The sequence below is a fragment of the Colobus angolensis genome, unplaced genomic scaffold, assembly GCF_000951035.1.
Source record: "Colobus angolensis palliatus isolate OR3802 unplaced genomic scaffold, Cang.pa_1.0 Scaffold2, whole genome shotgun sequence".
Lineage (NCBI taxonomy): Eukaryota > Metazoa > Chordata > Mammalia > Primates > Cercopithecidae > Colobus > Colobus angolensis.
The window spans coordinates 7,906,838-7,925,420 of NW_012115154.1; the positions used below are offsets into that span (position 1 = coordinate 7,906,838).

The window sequence follows — 18,583 nt, forward strand, 5'->3', positions numbered from 1 at the left end:
GAGGTATATATTGTACCACAGATTTTACATGCAGCAAGAACTTACAGCAGAGAAGAGCAGAGTGTCCAAAGAAAGATGAATAGAGAAATGAAACCTGAGTAGGACCTTGAAGGACAGGTATAATAAATAACAAAAATGATGACCCATGCAGAGCACAGAGCACCGAGCACCACGGCTACCAGGATCCGAACAACCTGCTTTACTGAGGGCAGCCCAGCTGGCTGCCAACACGCTGTAGCTTGGGCAGCAAGAACCGTGAGACAGAGACACTGGAGAGTGGCACTCGCCATCTTTCCCGCCAGCCCGGGGCAATATCTCATTTCCTCAGGGCCGCAGGGAGTACACCTCCTAAAAAGATCTCCCTTTCTACCTGCTAAGAAAGGCAATGTTGTCATGTTTCGTTAGAAATGTTCAATTTCTATGGCAAAACAAACTCAGCAATCCTCACGCTGTGCAGGTGAAATGGAAAGTATTTAAGTGTGGCGAGTCTCACTTGCTAGATGGAAAGGAGGATAACATGAATATGTACAGGCTTCCTTCCCGCCTCTTCCCTATCACCTGGGGAACAGGACCATGCTTAGGCCACACGTACCTGCCTTCCACAGCCTCCAACCCAGCAAGAAGTTACATTTTGTCCAGGGGAAGTCTCACCAAGGAGCAGGAGAGTGTAAGCCCCTCAGGTACACCGTGCTATCAGGAGGCAAGGGCCTGCAGCTGGGGAGGGTGGAGCCAGCATGGGTCCCTCTGCACCAGGCACAAGGTGGCCTTTCCCATGGCGGAACCCCTCACCCTTCACCTTTGGTGATCTTAGGAGATGACTGCTGTCCAGCTGGCATGGCTGTCACCTGCATCCCTCCCATTGACATTCTTAGGGTCAATTCAAGGCTGCCCTAGGTCTGAATCCCTCACAGCACTGGGTCACAATCTGCGCACACCGGGTGTATGCAGAGTGAATGCACAGATGTCCCTCCCAGGAGGCACACCCTGGAAAACTCGCGTGCTTCCTGTGGCTGCACACCACACCGCCTTTGTTTGGGGCACTGAATCGTTAATTCTGGAGTAGGGGCAGTGCTGCTCTGTGCAGAGAGGTCAGCATCATCATTGCCTCGGACAGAACTGAGCAGTGATGCAGGCAGACGACGTCTGTGCTAACCAAGCACGCGGTTCCCAACAGGACAGGAAAACAAATCTTCAGTGGCGCTCTCTAGAGGGCAGCGCACTTGCCTGTGCCAGGTGAGGGAGGGGAGGGCTGACGTGAGACTGCTGAAATCAGACGTGTTTTCGAGGGTGCCTGAGGCCAGGCCTTTCTTTTGTCTTTTTTTTTTTTTTTGAGGTGGAGTCTCGCTCTGTCGCCCAGGCTGGAGTGCAGTGGCGCGATCTCGGCTCACTGCAAGCTCCACCTCCCGGGTTCACACCATTCTCCTGCCTCAGCCTCCTGAGTAGCTGGGACTACAGGCGCCCGCCACCGCGCCCGGCTAATTTTTTGTATTTTTAGTAGAGACGGGGTTTCACCATGGTCTCGATCTCCTGACCTTGTGATCCGCCCGCCTCGGCCTCCCAAAGTGCTGGGATTACAGGCGTGAGCCACTGCGCCCGAGGCCAGGCCTTTCTAGAGAAGCTGGGGGTTTCCTGCTGTGCACATCAAGCCTGGAGACCCTCAACATGCCTGCTTTCTGCAATGGAGCAGGAATCATCTAGCCAGAGTGGGACACAGAGGCTGTACTGTTGTAGTGGTCACCAACATGTGGGTGACCTGGGGCCAGGCACTGACCACACAGTACCCTACATGATGGGGACAATAAGGCTGCAAGAGCTACCCTCAGAGCTATGATGACAGTCACAAAACGCCCGTTCCTGGAAATACTCAGAAAACATGAGTCACCATCATCAGCAAAGGCCTGCTTCAATACAAACTCTTATGTTTAGTTCAAATAGAGAGCCATGCACCCAACTTCTTAAATGGGTATTTCCTTTGTGTACATCCACGCTGCAGTCTCTGAAATCTGCACGTTTACAGTTAACCCTCCCACTCTGGTCAACCTATAAACGATATTTCCTCTCCTCAGTTCATTTCTCTCGTGAGGCTTTCTCAGCAGAATCCCCCTTTTGGTCCGTGTGGGACCGAGTCTCGCAGGCAGCACTGTGGCTCATTTTCTGGGGCCTTCCAGTTCCTATGCTCTCAAATGGGGTGTGCCCAGAAGAGATGGTCCCTCTCCAAAGAAGCCCCAGCACATTCCTCAAACCCAGAGCGGCCTCGTCCTTCTGCAGGGCCATGAACATAGTAGGTATTCAAAATCACTTGCAGAATAAACTTTACAAAGCCAAGCACTGAGAAGAACGAAAAGACAGAACTTTCTATACGAACCTTGACATGTAATAGAAAGAGAAAAAGTTGGGAAAAATTAAAAAATAGTACATTTCTCAGAGAAAATCTAAACTAACTGGGACCTGCGGAGAGCCACGTGAATGCGTTTCTTGCAAGGACAGCCCTGATGGAGGAAGGTAAAGCAGTGAACTGGTATCGCTCCAGAGGCTGGAATTTCTCCTCTTTGTGCCCAGTGTCTAAGTCGGGCGGTGTCTGGAGATTCCCTATCTACTTCCGACGTGTCCACCTGGATTAGTCTGAGAACCTTAGAAACACAAACAGGTAGCAGGAGGAGAAGAACAGGGAAAAGCCAGGGACAGAGAGTCCACGGTGAGAAATAATAATGTATTTATAGTCTCAGCTATCTGCGGGACGTGAAGAGGCTATGAGGCTCAACATGAGGCTTAAAACTTACCAAGACCTTTCCCATTCCCAAAGCCCTCACCTAGAACATCAGCTCTCATCCAGTGAGCCATGGGAAAGTCATGTCGGAGAGGTGGTGAGACTTATCCCAACTCACACAGCTGGCGGGACGCTGAGACCCAGGTCTCTCAGTCTCACTACCCTAGTCTAGGCCAAGGGTGGCAGGCCATTCATGTTCACCATACAACTAGTGGATAAAATCAGCCTTGGTTCTCTCCCTGGGTCTAAGAGCCAGACCCTGGGCCTAAGAAATGTATCACTTCTTTGGGGATCAAATGGATAAATGAATAAGAAGATGGATTATACTAAATGCAAATATTTAGAGGAGGGAGACATCTCTTTTGCTTATGGCAAAGGTGGCACTTGAGTTTCACAAGGGGAATGGGGCAGGGCTGGGTTTGGAGGCCTGGGGGCCAGGGGAGGCAGGGGAGGCACCCTATGCCAAAGGCACCATGCAGGTTGGAACAGACAGTGAGCAGGTCAGGCTGGTGCGGAGGCCACATGAGAGAGTGGCAGAGGGGCAGGCTGGGGCTACCCAGTAGGACTTCAAATCCCAGACCTTCCAATCCCAGGTTAGGGATCTGGACGTGGGAGCCAAGCAGGGAGCCCAGGAGAAACAGAGAAAGAAGAACACACTTTAGGAGGTGTCTTTTGACAGCAAGGAAGGACGGTCCCTCCCAGTGCTGCTCCGGACTCCAGCAGCACAGGCCGGGGCACAAGACGGTGGCAGGAGAGGCTGGGCAGCCTGATCGTGAGTTCAGCTCTGCAAACGCCGGGGCCTCTCGCTGCCAGGAGCAGCCCTGAAAACCCACATCTTACGCTGGCTGCTCTGAGCTGCAGAGGACACCGTGGAAGGATATTTACAGGCTGTTGACCCTCTTATTTCCTCCAAAAAAACAAGTGAATGCCCCTATCTGTGGAGACGGGGAAGCATCCTGGCTCCGAGCCCAGCATGTGGCCTTGGGCCACAGCCCAGTCACTGGGGTGCGTGTCCCGGGTCAAGCTGCTGGGACCACTCCAGGCACAGGGACCCTCGCCGAGGCCCAGCACTTAGAATGAGGACACGGTACCCCATGACATCCAGGATAAAGGCAGTGCTCTCCCTGCGGGCTGGGGGGAGACCTTTCCTGCCAAGCCAGCTGCTTCTCTATAGTAAGCTTGAAAATGCCCTCAAGGAGGGAGGGTTGCCACAGGGGAAAGCTGGTTTTCAGAAAACGATTACAGGGAAAGCCATGACGTCTCACGCATGGGCATGCAGGCTGTGGGCGTAAATAATCATGTCAGAAGCAAGGTGGGGACCCCTGTGCACACGGAGGACCCCTGGGCACATGGAGGCTGGATCAACAACCCCACTCAGGCCTCACCTTCTCTCTGGACTGGCAGAGTCCTGCTATTTCAGCAGTAATAGTTCGTCACTTCTGTGTTTCTAGCAGTCAGTCCTTGATTTTTGGAAGACAAGTTGATGAACCACATATACAAAACAGCACATAAACTAAAGAAACTGCATGCTATCAATGCTTCCGCCGTCAGCAACTGTTTATGCCCCAGCGTTGTTTTCGTAGGTTCCCCTGTCCGGCAGTTTCCAGAAATGACTGGTTACCCTCCTGGCCATCCTGTGACAGGATGAACAAAGATATCTTTTTTACCCAAACACAGCACAACAAAACAAAAACAGGAAGAAAAATTAGGCACGGTAAGGCTTATGGGTTTAATATTATCAACAATTTCCCTAGAGGTCGTTAGGGGTAAATAGATTTAAAATCATTTTGAAAATATTTTAAAATTAAACATTTTAAAAACATAAAGTTCTATGAATTTTAGCCCATGTATAGATTTGTGTCACCACCACCACACTCGGAATACAGAACAGCCACATCATCCTAAAACCTTCTGATGCTGCTCAGGGTGAATGTTTGACTTTCACAAGTGCGGACATCATCTGGCTCTCTTGGTGCCAGATCTATTTATATTCTGGGGGCTCGTACTTAGTGCATTTTATTTGCCAATGTAAGTTCTAATTTACAAAAACAGGAGGACAAGAAATCCTTCATGGAGGTCAGAGGATGACAAAGAAGTGGCACTAACAGTTTCTCCCTCGTGTTCTGGCCAAAGAACTTTTATGGCCAACGTCCACATACATAAGGCTGTGACTGGGGATGACACTTCCCCAGTCATGAGAATTAGGACAAAGAAGGGGATCTAAATACAGGGAACACCATGCACCAGTCTACCTGCTGCCACTGGATACACATGCAGCAGCACACGTACCCAACACACACACCACACCCAACACATGCTACACGCGCCCACACTACAGCTGACACAAACACCCTCCCACACCCACACTATACCCAACATACACACCCTCCAACACACACAACACACCAAACACACACCACACCCAACACAAACACCTCCCCCACACCCACACTATACCCACTATACCCAACATACACACGCCCAACACACACCACACACACACCACACCAACACACACTACACCCAACACAAACATCACCCCACACTCACACTATACCCAACTTACACACCCCCAAGACACACCACACACCCCACACCACACCCAATACACACTACACCCAACACAAACACCTCCCCCACACCCACACTACACAACATACACACCCCAACACATACCACACACCACACACTACACCCAACACAAACACCCCCCCACACCCACACTGTACCCAAGATACATACCCCAACACACACCACACACACCACACCACACCCAACACACACTACACCCAACACATACACCCCCCACACCCACACTATACCCTACATACCCAACATACACCACACCACACCCAACACAACCCCCCCACACCCACACTATACCCAACATACACACTCCCAACCCCCAACACATACAACACACACACCACACCCAACACACACTACACCCAACACAAACACCCCCCACACCCACACTGTACCCAACACACACACCCTCCAACACACACACATACACCACACCCAACACACAGCATATCCAACACATACACCTCCCCCACACCCACACTATACCCAACACACACACCCCCAACACACACACACACACAGCACCAACACATGCTACATGTGCCCACACTACACCCAACACACACACACCCCAACACACCCCATCCCACACACCAACGTATACATACTCCATGTGAACACATACATACACACCATAAAACGCCCACCATACATAAGCACACCCAACACACACCCCATACACACAGACGTGCTCTGTCTTCAGGGGAGTCTTAAACAGGCTCTTTGGCATCACTCCAGCCTTGGCTTTTTGACCCTAGTGATGTCAATAGTGATGCACGTGGCTGCAGGAGGTATCAGCAGGTGTCAAAGGCAGTTTAACCCCCAAGGCCTCCAGTGCCCCATCCTACCACTCTCCTCAGAGGCCCCTGCACCCCACCCTCAGACCACAGGACTCCAGCGTTGCTCCTGGGCCAGCAGCAGCAAGAGCAGCCTGGAGATGCAGCTCTTAAGTCAGGAAGTGTACCCCCACCTTCCTCCCCACAGCAACCAAGATCTGTATTCTTCCCTCTGGCCTCGGGAAGAGGTGTCTCCTCTCTCCCCAAATGCTGGACCTTGTTCCTTCCTGGTGCCAGAGGAAACCCACTGACCACACTCCCAACATCCAGGCCCTTGTTCCTTTGGGACCTAGTGAGTCTGATACACGATGCTGGGCCTCCAGGCGTCTATAAGATGAAAAAGAAATGATGCACAGCCCCAAGAAGCTTGGGAATACTGGGGATGCCTGGCTTACAAATCATGAATGATGACACCAGGCCAAGGAAAATGCATGCTGTCACAGAAGCATGGACCTGGGCAGGGTGGCTGGGGAAAGCATGGTGCTTATTCGTGACAGAGCTGCTGTGTGCCAGGCATGACAGAGGGTGAGTTAAACACATGCATCTATCTCATTCAGTCCCTTCCAACCTCATCTTCTCTTAAAAGGGAAAGCTACTAGCAACTACGCAGTTGCTAGTAGCTTTCCCTTTTAAGAGAAAAGAACAATAAGCCTCAGAGAGGTTTGGGAACTTGCCTGGAGTCACACAGCTGGAAAGTAGCAGATCTGGAATTCAAATCCAGCTCTGCCTGCTGCATGATAGTAACGATAATACAAATAATAACAAGGATGATAAGATTAGTAGAAAAAAAAAAAAGCAGCTAACATTTCCAGAGTGCTCACTATGTGCCAGGCATGGGTTGAGCAGCTGACGATTGGCCTTATTCTCTCCAGAAAGCCTTTGTTCACACAGCTTTTACGTACGAAGACAAAGTTACAAGGAACGTGAGTAGCATGTCCACAGAGCCTCAAAAACAGAAAAGCAGATGGGAGGTTACGAGGCCTCGGGGATGACGCTGTCTTTCTATCCTCAAGGTTACTCAGCCAGGTCTTGCTGCATTTTGTCCCTTCTTTATGCTGGGGAAGTCGCTTCTCATTTTCTGTGAAGGTATAATGGGACAAGACAGATGTTGGCTGATTTCAGGGAACTGATCTGTTTGAAGCTGAATCAGCTGTCTGCAGGCCTTAAATCTAAACTTCACACAGGTGGAAAGACGAGAGGGGAGGGAATAAATGCTTTTGGTGAGATGTGTATGTTCCCCAAGAGGCAGATGCGGGCAGCCCCTGTGATCCAGGGTTCAGAGATGCTGGATGCCATGGCCCAGGACTTAGGCAGCAGTGAAAGTTCCTGTATGAAAGATGACAAGAAACTGGACACACAAGGGTTTCTGGTGGGTGACGGGATGAGCTAAGCTACAAGGCATGTGAGGCTGCTCATATCATTCATTCATGCATGTAGGCATTTGGTCATTCATTCATTCATTCCACGGATGAGCCTTAGGAAATGGTGTCTGCAACATTTAATAAGCATGAAGGCAGAAAACACGGGAGAGAGTAGCTGAGCTCCACCTACTTCCACTGTTGCCGTGGCGAGCTTGTATTTCGGCTTTCAGCCCCTCCCCTGCTCCAGAGTTCTATTTCAGAGCCCAGCCTGGCTCCTGCCTGCTCACACGGGAGGTGGAGATCCCCAACTCCTCCAAAACAACGTTTAGAGCTCAACTGTGAATTCTTAGCCTGCGTTCTCAGATTTGTCTATAAAGGCATTTCCTTTTATTCCCTTTCCATTTACAAATGCCACACATGTGATTGGTGGGAAGGGCAAAGAGTGACGCCCCGGCACACTGGGTCACACTCTGTCTGATTCAGCCACACTGTGGCCTCAGTCCGGTGCACTTTGCATCGCTTTGCTTTTCTGCTTCAGAGCCACCTCTGACCCTGCTCAAGCCCCCTCAGTCCTGGCACAAGCTCTGCCCAAGCAAAGACACAGGGGAGTTAACACCCTGGGGCAGCCCTCAACCCCTGTGACCAGAGCCCCGGCCTCTGGCCCTTCCCAGGCACATTCCTGGAGGCCTCGGGCAGGCTCCTCAGAGGTGGGATGGAGACCTGTGTGTATATCAGCCCAAGATCATGGGGCTTACTCCTCTCAGCATCACTGTCCCAATTCCTTAATGCCTGTAATCATCTCCCAAACAGCCAAACTGCACCCAAGCCCTTGCTCTTGGAGAAATCTGAAAGACAGTTGCTTCCATAACAACACCATCTCAATCTGTCCCGGAACAAGGGCCACAAGCCCAATACCCGTAAAGCCCTGAGGCTCATCTGGCACTGGCCTCGGGTTTGCTGGCTTCAATCACCCTCCATAAGACCCTGCAGGGGAGACTGGTGAGCGAGAGAAGGGTGGCCCTGTTTGCACTGCTGCAACGCAGGGACATGCTGTCACAGGGCAGCGTCTAGGACTCAGACATGCTAGTGGCTCTAAAAGCCAGAGGAACTGGCAAAATGATTCAAGGTGACAAACTCTGCCTTCTCAATTTAATGAGAGATGTTCAAGCTGGGAGACCAGGGTGGGCCAGGACAGTGGGGGCTGGCTGTCTACCCTGGGACAGCCTCTTCCATTGCAGACTGGGGACAGATACTGCATAGCCGAGGGCACTCCTACTCACATCCTGAAACCTCAGCACAACACAGTGTATGGCACATCGTCAGAATTCAAAAAATTACCTGTCGGATGCATATATGAGAGTTACAGCTCCAAACCCAGCTGTGGCTACAGGGAGAGTTCAGCAGCTCCTTGGCAGTGAGTGCGCTATCCATCGGAAATCGTACAGGAAGGAAGGCACGTTCACGTCTCTTCTGCTGTTCACCTTTCTCACTCCCACCGAGTTCCAGGCTTTCCCCTCCTAACCACCCACTGCTTGCCAGTTCACCAACCCATATAACCCCTCCTATGGTACCCCCCAATTATTCTGGATCTCCTCTGTTGCCCCCCTTTCCCCGGAGGGCATAAAGGGTCTGACCCCAAGTGACAAACGGGCCTTGCAGAGGGGCTCTCAACCACTTGGGAGACAGACAGACAGCTCGATGCCAGGCTGTCATGCTGGCCGCACCCTCTAACCTCCACACGGTCTACAGCACAGCCCTGTGGGCTGACACTCTGGAGCAAAGCAACAATTCTCTAAGTATAATAATAAAATAAATAAAAAGGGCAGAGGACACTTTCGGAGGCGGTGGATATGCCTATGGCATAGGCTGTGGTGGTTTCACGGGTATATACTTAGCCCCGAATCCATCAAGTCGTGGATATTAAGTATGTACAGCTTTCTGTAGGTAAATCATACCTCAATAAACTGTGTATGTGTTTTTAAGAATTTGCTGCAGAGCTTGTCCAAATGCATGTCACCTGGCCCCCACCCCCAAAGGGCCGGTTCATTAGGTTTGTTTCAGCAAGCACCCTGGGTCACGATGCAGGAGAGCACTCAGATCCCGCTTGGAAAATGACTGGTCTCTACCTTGAGCCCAAGAATAGTTCTGGCCCTACTGTCCTCAGGTTAGGGACATGTATTTGCCAGCCCTGTGGCAAGGCAGAAAACTGGGCCAAGTTTCCAGGGCATGAACACCGCTTCTGCACTCGGGCCCTTAGTCTCTGAGGACACTGGGGTATTTTCAGGTCTTTAAGTGTGTGCGTGTACCCTTGCATGTCCACGCATGCTTGGTGGGTGTGCCTTGTGAGCATGTGGGTGTGTGTGCATTATCAGTAGCTCTGTATGGAGGGCTGAGTGTCAGCTTCTTGGTCACCATGGTTCTCATAAGCATACCTATGCCTGCAAGTCACGCATGGGCTTAAACTGTGTCACTTGAGTCTGTGTGTGTGCATATGTGTGTGTGCATATGTGTGTGCATGAAGAGGGGACTGCAGTACCAGGGCAGTATACACAGAGCATTCCAGTTCAGTTATTTCATACTTATAATTAAATAATAATACTTATTAGGAGAAATTTTAATTGCAAAGTATTTTACCATACAGCTGAAGGTCCCAGAGATGAATAAGGGAAACCTGAAGATAACCTAACAGCCTAGATAACTTATTGATTACTTCTCTTCAGAAGAGAAGCTGCAACCCGAAACACATACACATGTGTATTTATAACAGTCTGCCTGGGCAAATGAAGTTGTCAGTGGGTTGAATATTTCACTTCATATCTTCAAGTGCAAACTAGAACCTTCTCCTGTTGTTTCTATTAGTAAAAGACAAATTAATTTAAAAAGTTCATGCCTGCGATGCACTTGGCTTTCAGGGCCCGTTTTCAATCAAACCTAACTTCTAGTCAGTCACTTTCTATATGCTATAATCTGCATAAGTTATGCAATTTTTGAAATGACTTATATTTATAGCTTTATAAAGCTATGCCCCTTTTGAAATGACTGATATTTCCAGCCCAGGGCATGGCATTTTAGAATATGCCCTGTTCTCCGTTGATCAGGGGATCATGGAGGGTTCCCAGTTTCAGCTAATGAGGCCAAGGTCAGCCCACAGGAGAGAAAACTGCTCCCTGGCCACAGACTGAACCAGCAATTCTGGCCAACCGCCTCGTAAACACAGGCCCTGGTCATAATGGGATCCAGATGGAGGAGTGTGGACAGTCACAGCTGACATTCTACTGACCATGACTCAGTGGAACACAGCTAGCTTGGGGCAGGGCTAGGACTGGTGCTAAGGTCTCTTGTCTCTCCTTTCAGAGCCTGTTTCTTTATAGCAGTGGTGGGATTTGAAACTAGGCTCTGAAAGACTGGAGCTTCAGAACTGAGCCTTAGAGACAGCAAGGTCATTAAACAAAAGAAAGCAAAACAAACAAAAAGCTATTCCCTCTAAGTCAATTCTGCAATCAAACCATCGGAAAAGCTAAATGCACTAACAATGTCCACATTCATACTACGAGGGGGGTAGAACCCCCCATTATAGTCTAGGGCCTCGTCCCTTCATTCCTGAGTAGCAACAGTTGTCTCCTAGCCTCTGGCTCTCCCCACATGCCCACAACTTTTTTTTTCTTTGCCATTCCAATTGATTTGTACCATCATTAATTTTCATTAAACTTCTCCTTTGTTCAAGAATTTACAATGGCTCTCAGCACTGGCACTTTGGCTCAAACCAAGCCCCTCAAGCCTGTATTCAAAACTCTCTATTGTCAGGCTTCACTCACCGGTACAGGCCTTCGAATCCCGCCAGGTGTCACTATCTAAGGAGTCACCATCATTTCTTCCATCTTCCCTTATTTATTCCAGTCTCCATGACCCCTAGTCTTCCCCATCCCTATCTCATGTTAACTTCCCTATTAACCCATCTTGCAAAATCTTTCACTGACTTTTAATTTTTTGAACTGGCTTTGCTCATCATTTTTTCCCTAGAGTCTGGCACACAGTAGGTTCACAATAAATCTCTGTTGAATGTCCAAACATTTAAAATATTGAAGCATCAGAATTACAGTGTTGGTAGTGGGTTTGTGTTTTCCATCTCTTCAAAGAGACTGTGAACTCTGCAAGATTAGCGATCATGCCTTACCCTCTGCACCCTGGAGCATGTATCTACTACGGGACACTCAGTAATGAATGTTTGATGAATTGAACTGAAAATTAATCTCCACCCTGATACGGTCTGGATCTGTGTCCCTATCCAAATCTCATGTTGAACTGTGATCTCCAATGTTGGAGGAGGGGCCTGGTGAAAGGTGACTGGGTCATGGGGGCACACTTCCCCCTTGCTGTTCTTGTGATAGTGAGTTCTCATGAGATTTGGTTGTTTAAAATCATGTGGCACCTAATCCACCTCTCTCTTCCTCCTTCTCCAGCCATGTAAGACGTGCCTGCTTCCCCTTCACCTTCCTCCATGATTGTAAATTTCCTGAGGCCTCCCAGCCATGCTTCCTATACACCCTGCAGAACTGTGAGTCAATTAAACCTTTTTTTAAATAAACTACCCAGTCACAGGTAGCTCTTTACAGCAGTGCAAGAATGGAATAATACATACCCCCACCTAAAACCACCATGAAATCAACTTAAAACCACCATGAAATCAACTTGAAGACAATGTCTGCACCCCAAAGAATCAGACAAAAAAAAAAAGCCAGGCGCAGTGGCTCACGCCTGTAATCCCAGAATTTTGGGAGGCTGAGGCAGGCGGATCATGAGGTCAGGAGATCGAGACTATCCTGGCTAACACGGTGAAACCCCATCTCTACTAAAAATACAAAACAATTAGCTGGGTGTGGTCGTGGGCGCCTGTAGTCCCAGCTACTCAGGAGGCTGAAGCAGAAGAATGGGGTGAGCCCGGGAGGCAGAGCGAGCTTGCAGTGAGCCGAGAGCGCGCCACTGCACTCCAGGCTGGGCAACAGAGCGAGACTTTGTGTCAAACAAAAAAAAAAAAAAAAGAAAAAAGGGTTAGATTATTCTGAAAAAGTGGATTATTTGCTATTTTTCATGTTCAGTTTTTGGGTCCTGGTAACAGTCTTACGTGTTTCAAAAAAGTCTAGACAAGAATATTTTGAATAATCCAGAGCAGAAACCAAAAAAAAAGCATATATTTTAATCACTGATTACTCTTTACCTGAATGGCATGTGTTTTTGTTTGTGTTTTTCCTGAAAGTGAAGTTTAATATTTGATCTTATTTTTAGTTTGCTGATAATGGAAATACTCCAGTACCAATTTACTGCTTGCTCCAAAAAAAAAAAAGAAAAAGAAAAAAGGAAAAAAATTAACAAACAAAATGAACTGGCATCAATATAGAATTAAATAAGGAAAGGGCAGGGGCGCCCAAGGTGAAGTAATAAAAGCAAGGACTACCTACAACTCTGTTCTTTTGGGTGTGAATACCTGCAAGGTGACACCATTAAGAAAATCCCTCTGTCCCTCATAATAGTGTTTCTCAAAGACTGGTCCTAAGACCCCCTGCCTGGCTCACCTCCAGTTCTCTGAGGCAAGTCTCTGTGGTGGTGGGTGTGGACTTTCTCCCAGGGCACTCCCAGGGAGAATCTGTTCCCAGCAACCTCTCCAGGTGATTCCCGTGCACAGTAAAACCTGAGAACCCAGGCAGCTGACAGTTAACTACATAACTGACCTTCGAGTTGGAAGGGAATACCCCTGCTTCAGACTCAAGAAAAAAACTTAAAAAGCAGCCTTTGTTTCCTGAAAAACACACCAGTGGGCTTGCCTCACAGAATACCAACAGGCACTGCAGCCAGGCACATGCCTGAGAGCTGGGGAAAACAGTTGGCTCTGGGGACACCACCTCCTTTGCCAAGTCCCCCAGGCGAGGATAACATATCCTTGTCTCACACCATTTCTGTGTCACGAGGCGGGGACAATGGTGGGTTGAGACACTTAGCCCAGTCCCATGTAAAATGACAGAGGGACACATAAGTACTCTACCTTTTGAAAGTCAGATGTCCTGGGATGATAATGTGCCCCGCTCAGATACAGGGGGCTGAGGGGAGAAAGTCCCCACCCACCACCTGCAGGATGAAGGCCAGCCTGCCGGGAGGCTGGATGCACGGCATGCAATGACTTCCCCAGCCCAGGCTGCTCAAACACAGCCATTCTCTCAAGATGCAGATGCAGCTGAAAGCTGGGACATGGGCTTTAACGATGGACAGTTAAAGAGCTTTTCTTGTCCCCTCTCTTTCCTAATAAGAGGCAAAGCCATCAGGAAAATCACCTTGATAAGCGTGGCCTAGAGCTGGCTGTCCCACACAGCTGGGATGAACAGAGACAGAGCACTAGAGACTGTCCTCGAAAACTCGGATCGATCTATATGGTGGCAAACCACTGCAAGGCTCAGACAAGGCCTGAGGGAGAAACAGAACATTGAGCCAACTTAGAAATGAAGCCTCATTTCAGGCAGAAGAGCGGCTGCCTTTCCTGCTGACCGTATCCTTGGAACCAGGGATGGACACAGGCAGGCTGACGCGAGGGCCTGAAGGTGACCACAGAAAGGAGGAAGAGGCCTTCCTGCTCAGAATTTTAGGCAATGGTGATTTCAGGGGTGAAGAGAGGATACTATCACCACTAAGCGGAGGGTCCTTCAGAGGGATGTGGGGATACAGGGGCCAGATGTGACTGTGCCTGTCACGAAGTGGGGAGAAGAGGGCTCCTGAGGGCCCAGGAATGGCCAGCAAACCAGCCTGCCACACCCACCAGAGGCGTCCAAAAGGCCTGATCTCACCCACAGAGTGGGGCAGGAGAGGATCGCCGTGAGTCCAGGTGAAGGAGTCAGCCCTCTCCAGCCCTCACAGGCAAACTCCTACTGCTGCCGCAGGCTTCCTGAGCTAGGATCCCCGATTTTGCAGCCTGTCTCCCAGCACTAGGGGCACCAGCACCAGGCAGGAAAGCAAAGAAAAACTGCAGAGTCCAAGGGGGTGGGCAGGGATGGCTTAGGAAGTGTCCCGTGGGCACCAGAAGGCAAGATGACAAGGGGGTCTTAAGAATCCCCAATTCAGCTTACTCGATTAGCCAAGTTTTGCTCTAAGGATGTGCTGCCTTTTAAACAGAGTTTGTTGAAGTCTTTTTACAAGTTGCCATGCTAGCTTTTAGTAAATTTTAGTAACACTGGTATGTGTTCATGATGCAGCAATTCAGATGAACTAAATAAAAGCCCTAGCAGCCAAGTCAGGGGCTCTTCACCCTGAATTCAGGCCAAGAACTAGAAAGAGCCAGCCTTTGGCATGCTGAATTTACCAACCTAAATATGAAGTGGCACAGCGGCCTCCCGTGTGGGGTAACGGAGAGCCAGCACAGCACCAGCTAGCCCCCAGTGGGGCTGGTACCCGGGACGGCCACTAGAGCTGGCTTTCAGAGGCCCAGGCACTCTCTACAGAGAACATGTGCTGTCGGTACCGGGCACCCAAACCTCCAGATCCACTCAACCATTGCCCATCTTTCTCCTCCGGACACAAGGAGGTGCCCACCTTCCTTGGGGGCTCCCGCCCTGGGCTTACTTCTCCCTGCCATTGGCTCTGGGGCCAGCAGGGCAGAGAGTGGATAGCATGGTCAGGAGGAGGGAGTGGAGAGGAAGTGGAAGGGCAGCAGTAGACCTGTCTGTCCACACAGGGCCTGGTGCTGAAAGCACAGGCCAGTGGAGACCTTTCCTGCACATAGGAAATGAGTGGGAAAGGAATCCTCAGGGCAGGGCAGAGAAGAGGCTTGCAGAGAGCTGCTCTAACTCATGAAATGTCTCCTAAAGGGAAGAGGGAAGACAGAAACAGCATAGGTGGAGAGGCCTCAAAACCTCCTGTGTGACTCAGGATTTGGATAAAAGGAGACGGGGTGGAGGGCATCTGGGGACCCAAGCGGAGGGGCTGTTGCTCTCCCAGGGAAGGAGGGCCTGGTGCCCAGCAGGCTGAGGGAGGGGCTGGGAAGAGACTTGCAACAGCTCTGCCTGCAGCCAGGCTGGGGGCCCAGACAGGGAGCAAGAAGGGGAAGCTGGCCCAGGTCAGCCCCAGGAATGGGTGACAGGTCAGCTGTGTCGACACGGCACTGGGGCATGTTCCAGCCTTCTCTCTGTGGCCTTGAAAGGCGCATAAAGAAAGCACACCCGCAAGCGAGTGTGGGGCAGGAGGTCTCAGCAGGATGGCCTCCGGGGACCCTGGTTTTCCTGCCTACATGGCATGCTCTTAAATGTGCATCTGTCCCATCTTCCCATGGGAGTTTCAGTTTTCTTTCTTGTGACTTCTATCTCTACTGGACTGTTCGGCACCACCCCAAACACATGCCCAGGCTGGTTCCACAGAGCAGGGTCTTGCTTTCCATCCCTGCCACCTCCGTGCTGCACACCTGCCATGGCCGGCCACAGAGTGACACACCTAAGCCAGGTTACAGCCGTGTTACCCTCCAGCCGCCCACGAGGCTGATGAGAGGATTTTTCCCAGTTCATGGGTTAGGAAATGAAGGCATGGAGAAATCAGGCAATTAGGAGAGGAGGGACCAGGTTCACTCTGGCCTTTCCTGACTCCAAAGCCAGCACTCCCATCTCAGCTCCGTGTCGGCAGCGGTTCCAATCCTGACTGCATACAGGGGTCCCTGAAAAGCTTCCAGATACCCCAGGATGGCAAGGACCCTGTCTACATCCCTATACCTAGCACTGTGCCTGGCACATGTTAGAAGTGAAATCAAAGCTGGTTGAATGACTGCATGTGTGAGTCCATGACTGAACACACTTTCCTGCCACAGACACTATCATTCCTCCATCGTCCTGACCCAAAGCCTGGAGTCACCTCACCACAGGAGCCAGCTAGCTGGCCCCAGACTAGTCTCTCCCTTCCTCCAGCCCTTCTGCACATGGATAGACAAGGAACCTTCTCAGAACATCCTTTTTACCCCATTACCTTATGTTGTTCAAGGTTTCCAGGACTTGCTCTGGGTTTGAGGACACAGTTCGAATTCCGTGATCTGATATTTAAGACTCCCAGTGACCTGGTTCCAACCCGTCCTTTCACTCACATCTCCCACCACTCACAAACTGTTCTGGCCAGGCGGGTGTCCTTCTTGTTTCCTGTAAATTCCCACTAGTGTGACTGTGGACTGTGGATGGCATGTCCCTCTCTCTCCACCACCTGCCTAGATCCTACCCATCTGGGAGGACGGAAATCCTCTGCTTCGCCTCTGCTCTGCACCCCAGGTCCCAGGGAGCCCTTCCAAAACTGAACACCTATGCCACGGATCTTACCTGGCTCCATTCTAATGTGACTTCTAATTGACATCGCAATGTGCACATGTCCTAATTTCCTAAGTACATTAAGATCACTTGAAGGCAAGAACTGTACACATATAATTTTATCTCACCACAGTGACTAAGGCTGCACATTTTCTGTGAGTGCCACTGAGCATTCAGCAGCTCCTGTCTCCGTGTGGACAGTCTTACCTGTAATATCTAGACTGCAAGTAGGTGGAGCACACAGCCTTGGACACGTGGCTGGCTGAACCAAAGTCGATGACCTTGACTCTGTATGGTTGTCTAGATGGATCCACCAGCATGATGTTTTCCGGTTTGAGGTCAGCATGGATAAGACCTAGGCTTTTGAGTTTCATCAGGGCTGTGGCTACCTGCTGGAGAACTGGGCGAATGTATTTGAGGGGCAAGGGGCTAAACTTGTTTTGCTTCAGAAAGTCATAGAGGTTCTGCTCCAACATCTCGAAGACCAAGCACGTGTGGTTCTTGTGCTGGAAACATTCGTAGGCCCGGACGAAGTTATAGTCATCGGCACTCTCCGTGCTCAACCGGGCCAGGATGCTCACTTCAATCTGACCTTGTCGGGCATAGGACGGGTGGTTCTTCAGGATCTTGATGGCTACAATCTCATTGGTGCCCCGTTTCCAGCACTTGACCACTTGCCCAAATGTCCCTCGGCCCAAGAACTCTAAGACCTCGTAAGTGTTGGTCATGGAGCACAGCACCTCATGCTGCACCAGCTGATAGTCACCCTCGCTGTTGGAGCCACTGTTTTTGGAGGTGGCAGTCGACGTGGTGGCAGTGGCGACAGTGGCCCCGCTGGCATTATTCTGAATCATGGGTGGGTGCTCCTCGATGATCTGCACGCTGCTTGTGTTCTCAATCTCCTCACTCTTACGCTTGAGGCCACATTTTTGGTAGGTATCAAGGAGGCTCACAGTGCTTCGACGCATTAGGTTGTGTGGTCCGCCGAGGACGTGCCCGGTGACAGAAGTGCTGCTTGCTGAGGTGACCACGATGTGCCCGGTGCTTCCTGGGAAGATGATGGTCTGCTCGTAAGGTAGGCTTGGGTTTGGGACCGGCAAGGAGGTGCTGACGGTTGTGGTGGCTGGCTGCGACGGGGGAATGTTCTTGCTCTGGCTATACACTTTGCTGTGGGAGCCGTACCCAGTCATGTCCCAGTTGGAACTCGGCTCTATTTTCAGTTTCTTCACACTACAGAAGGCACTTGATTGCAGGGTGTGAGGGGAGAAAACTTGCACATGTGAGGCCATACCTACAAGGAAAGGAAAACGAAAAGTAAGTATCGGATTCAGCTTGGTATAAGTAAACTCAACAGATTCCCTTCAGTTCTCATCTTGGTTTGGGCCACACAGAATGTTTCCTTCCCACTTGAAAACAAGGTTGAAAAAGTCAATCTATTCCACCCAGAAGTACATTCTGGTCACTGAGTTTGTGGAACCAAGTGGTTCCAGGGTGCCACCTGCCACCATTAGGTGCCAGCAACACAGTTGAGACTCAGAAACAGAATTCCAATATCAGGACATAAGTCATCATTTTTTAAAATAAACATTATTTGTGACAGAAATGGATTCTTCTTCAGTTCTCCCTGGGTTGCTTCCTCCTGAAACTCAGGAGACTATGCTAACTGTCACGTACTTCGTTGCCCACATAATCAGCTCAGCTTTGTGGACAGACCCT

At 50.2% G+C, this 18,583-nt stretch overlaps 1 protein-coding gene across 2 annotated transcripts in view; it reads right to left on the reverse strand.

The window, feature by feature from the left end:
- HIPK2 (homeodomain interacting protein kinase 2) overlaps positions 1-18,156 on the reverse strand; it is a 164,413-nt gene extending 146,257 nt beyond the window's left edge. For both annotated transcript variants that reach the window (XM_011941283.1, XM_011941282.1), the window contains exon 1: positions 17,075-18,156. In XM_011941283.1, the coding sequence (XP_011796673.1) occupies positions 17,075-18,156 (1,082 nt within the window). The remainder of the gene's footprint in view (positions 1-17,074) is intronic.
- Positions 18,157-18,583: the final 427 nt, after the last annotated feature.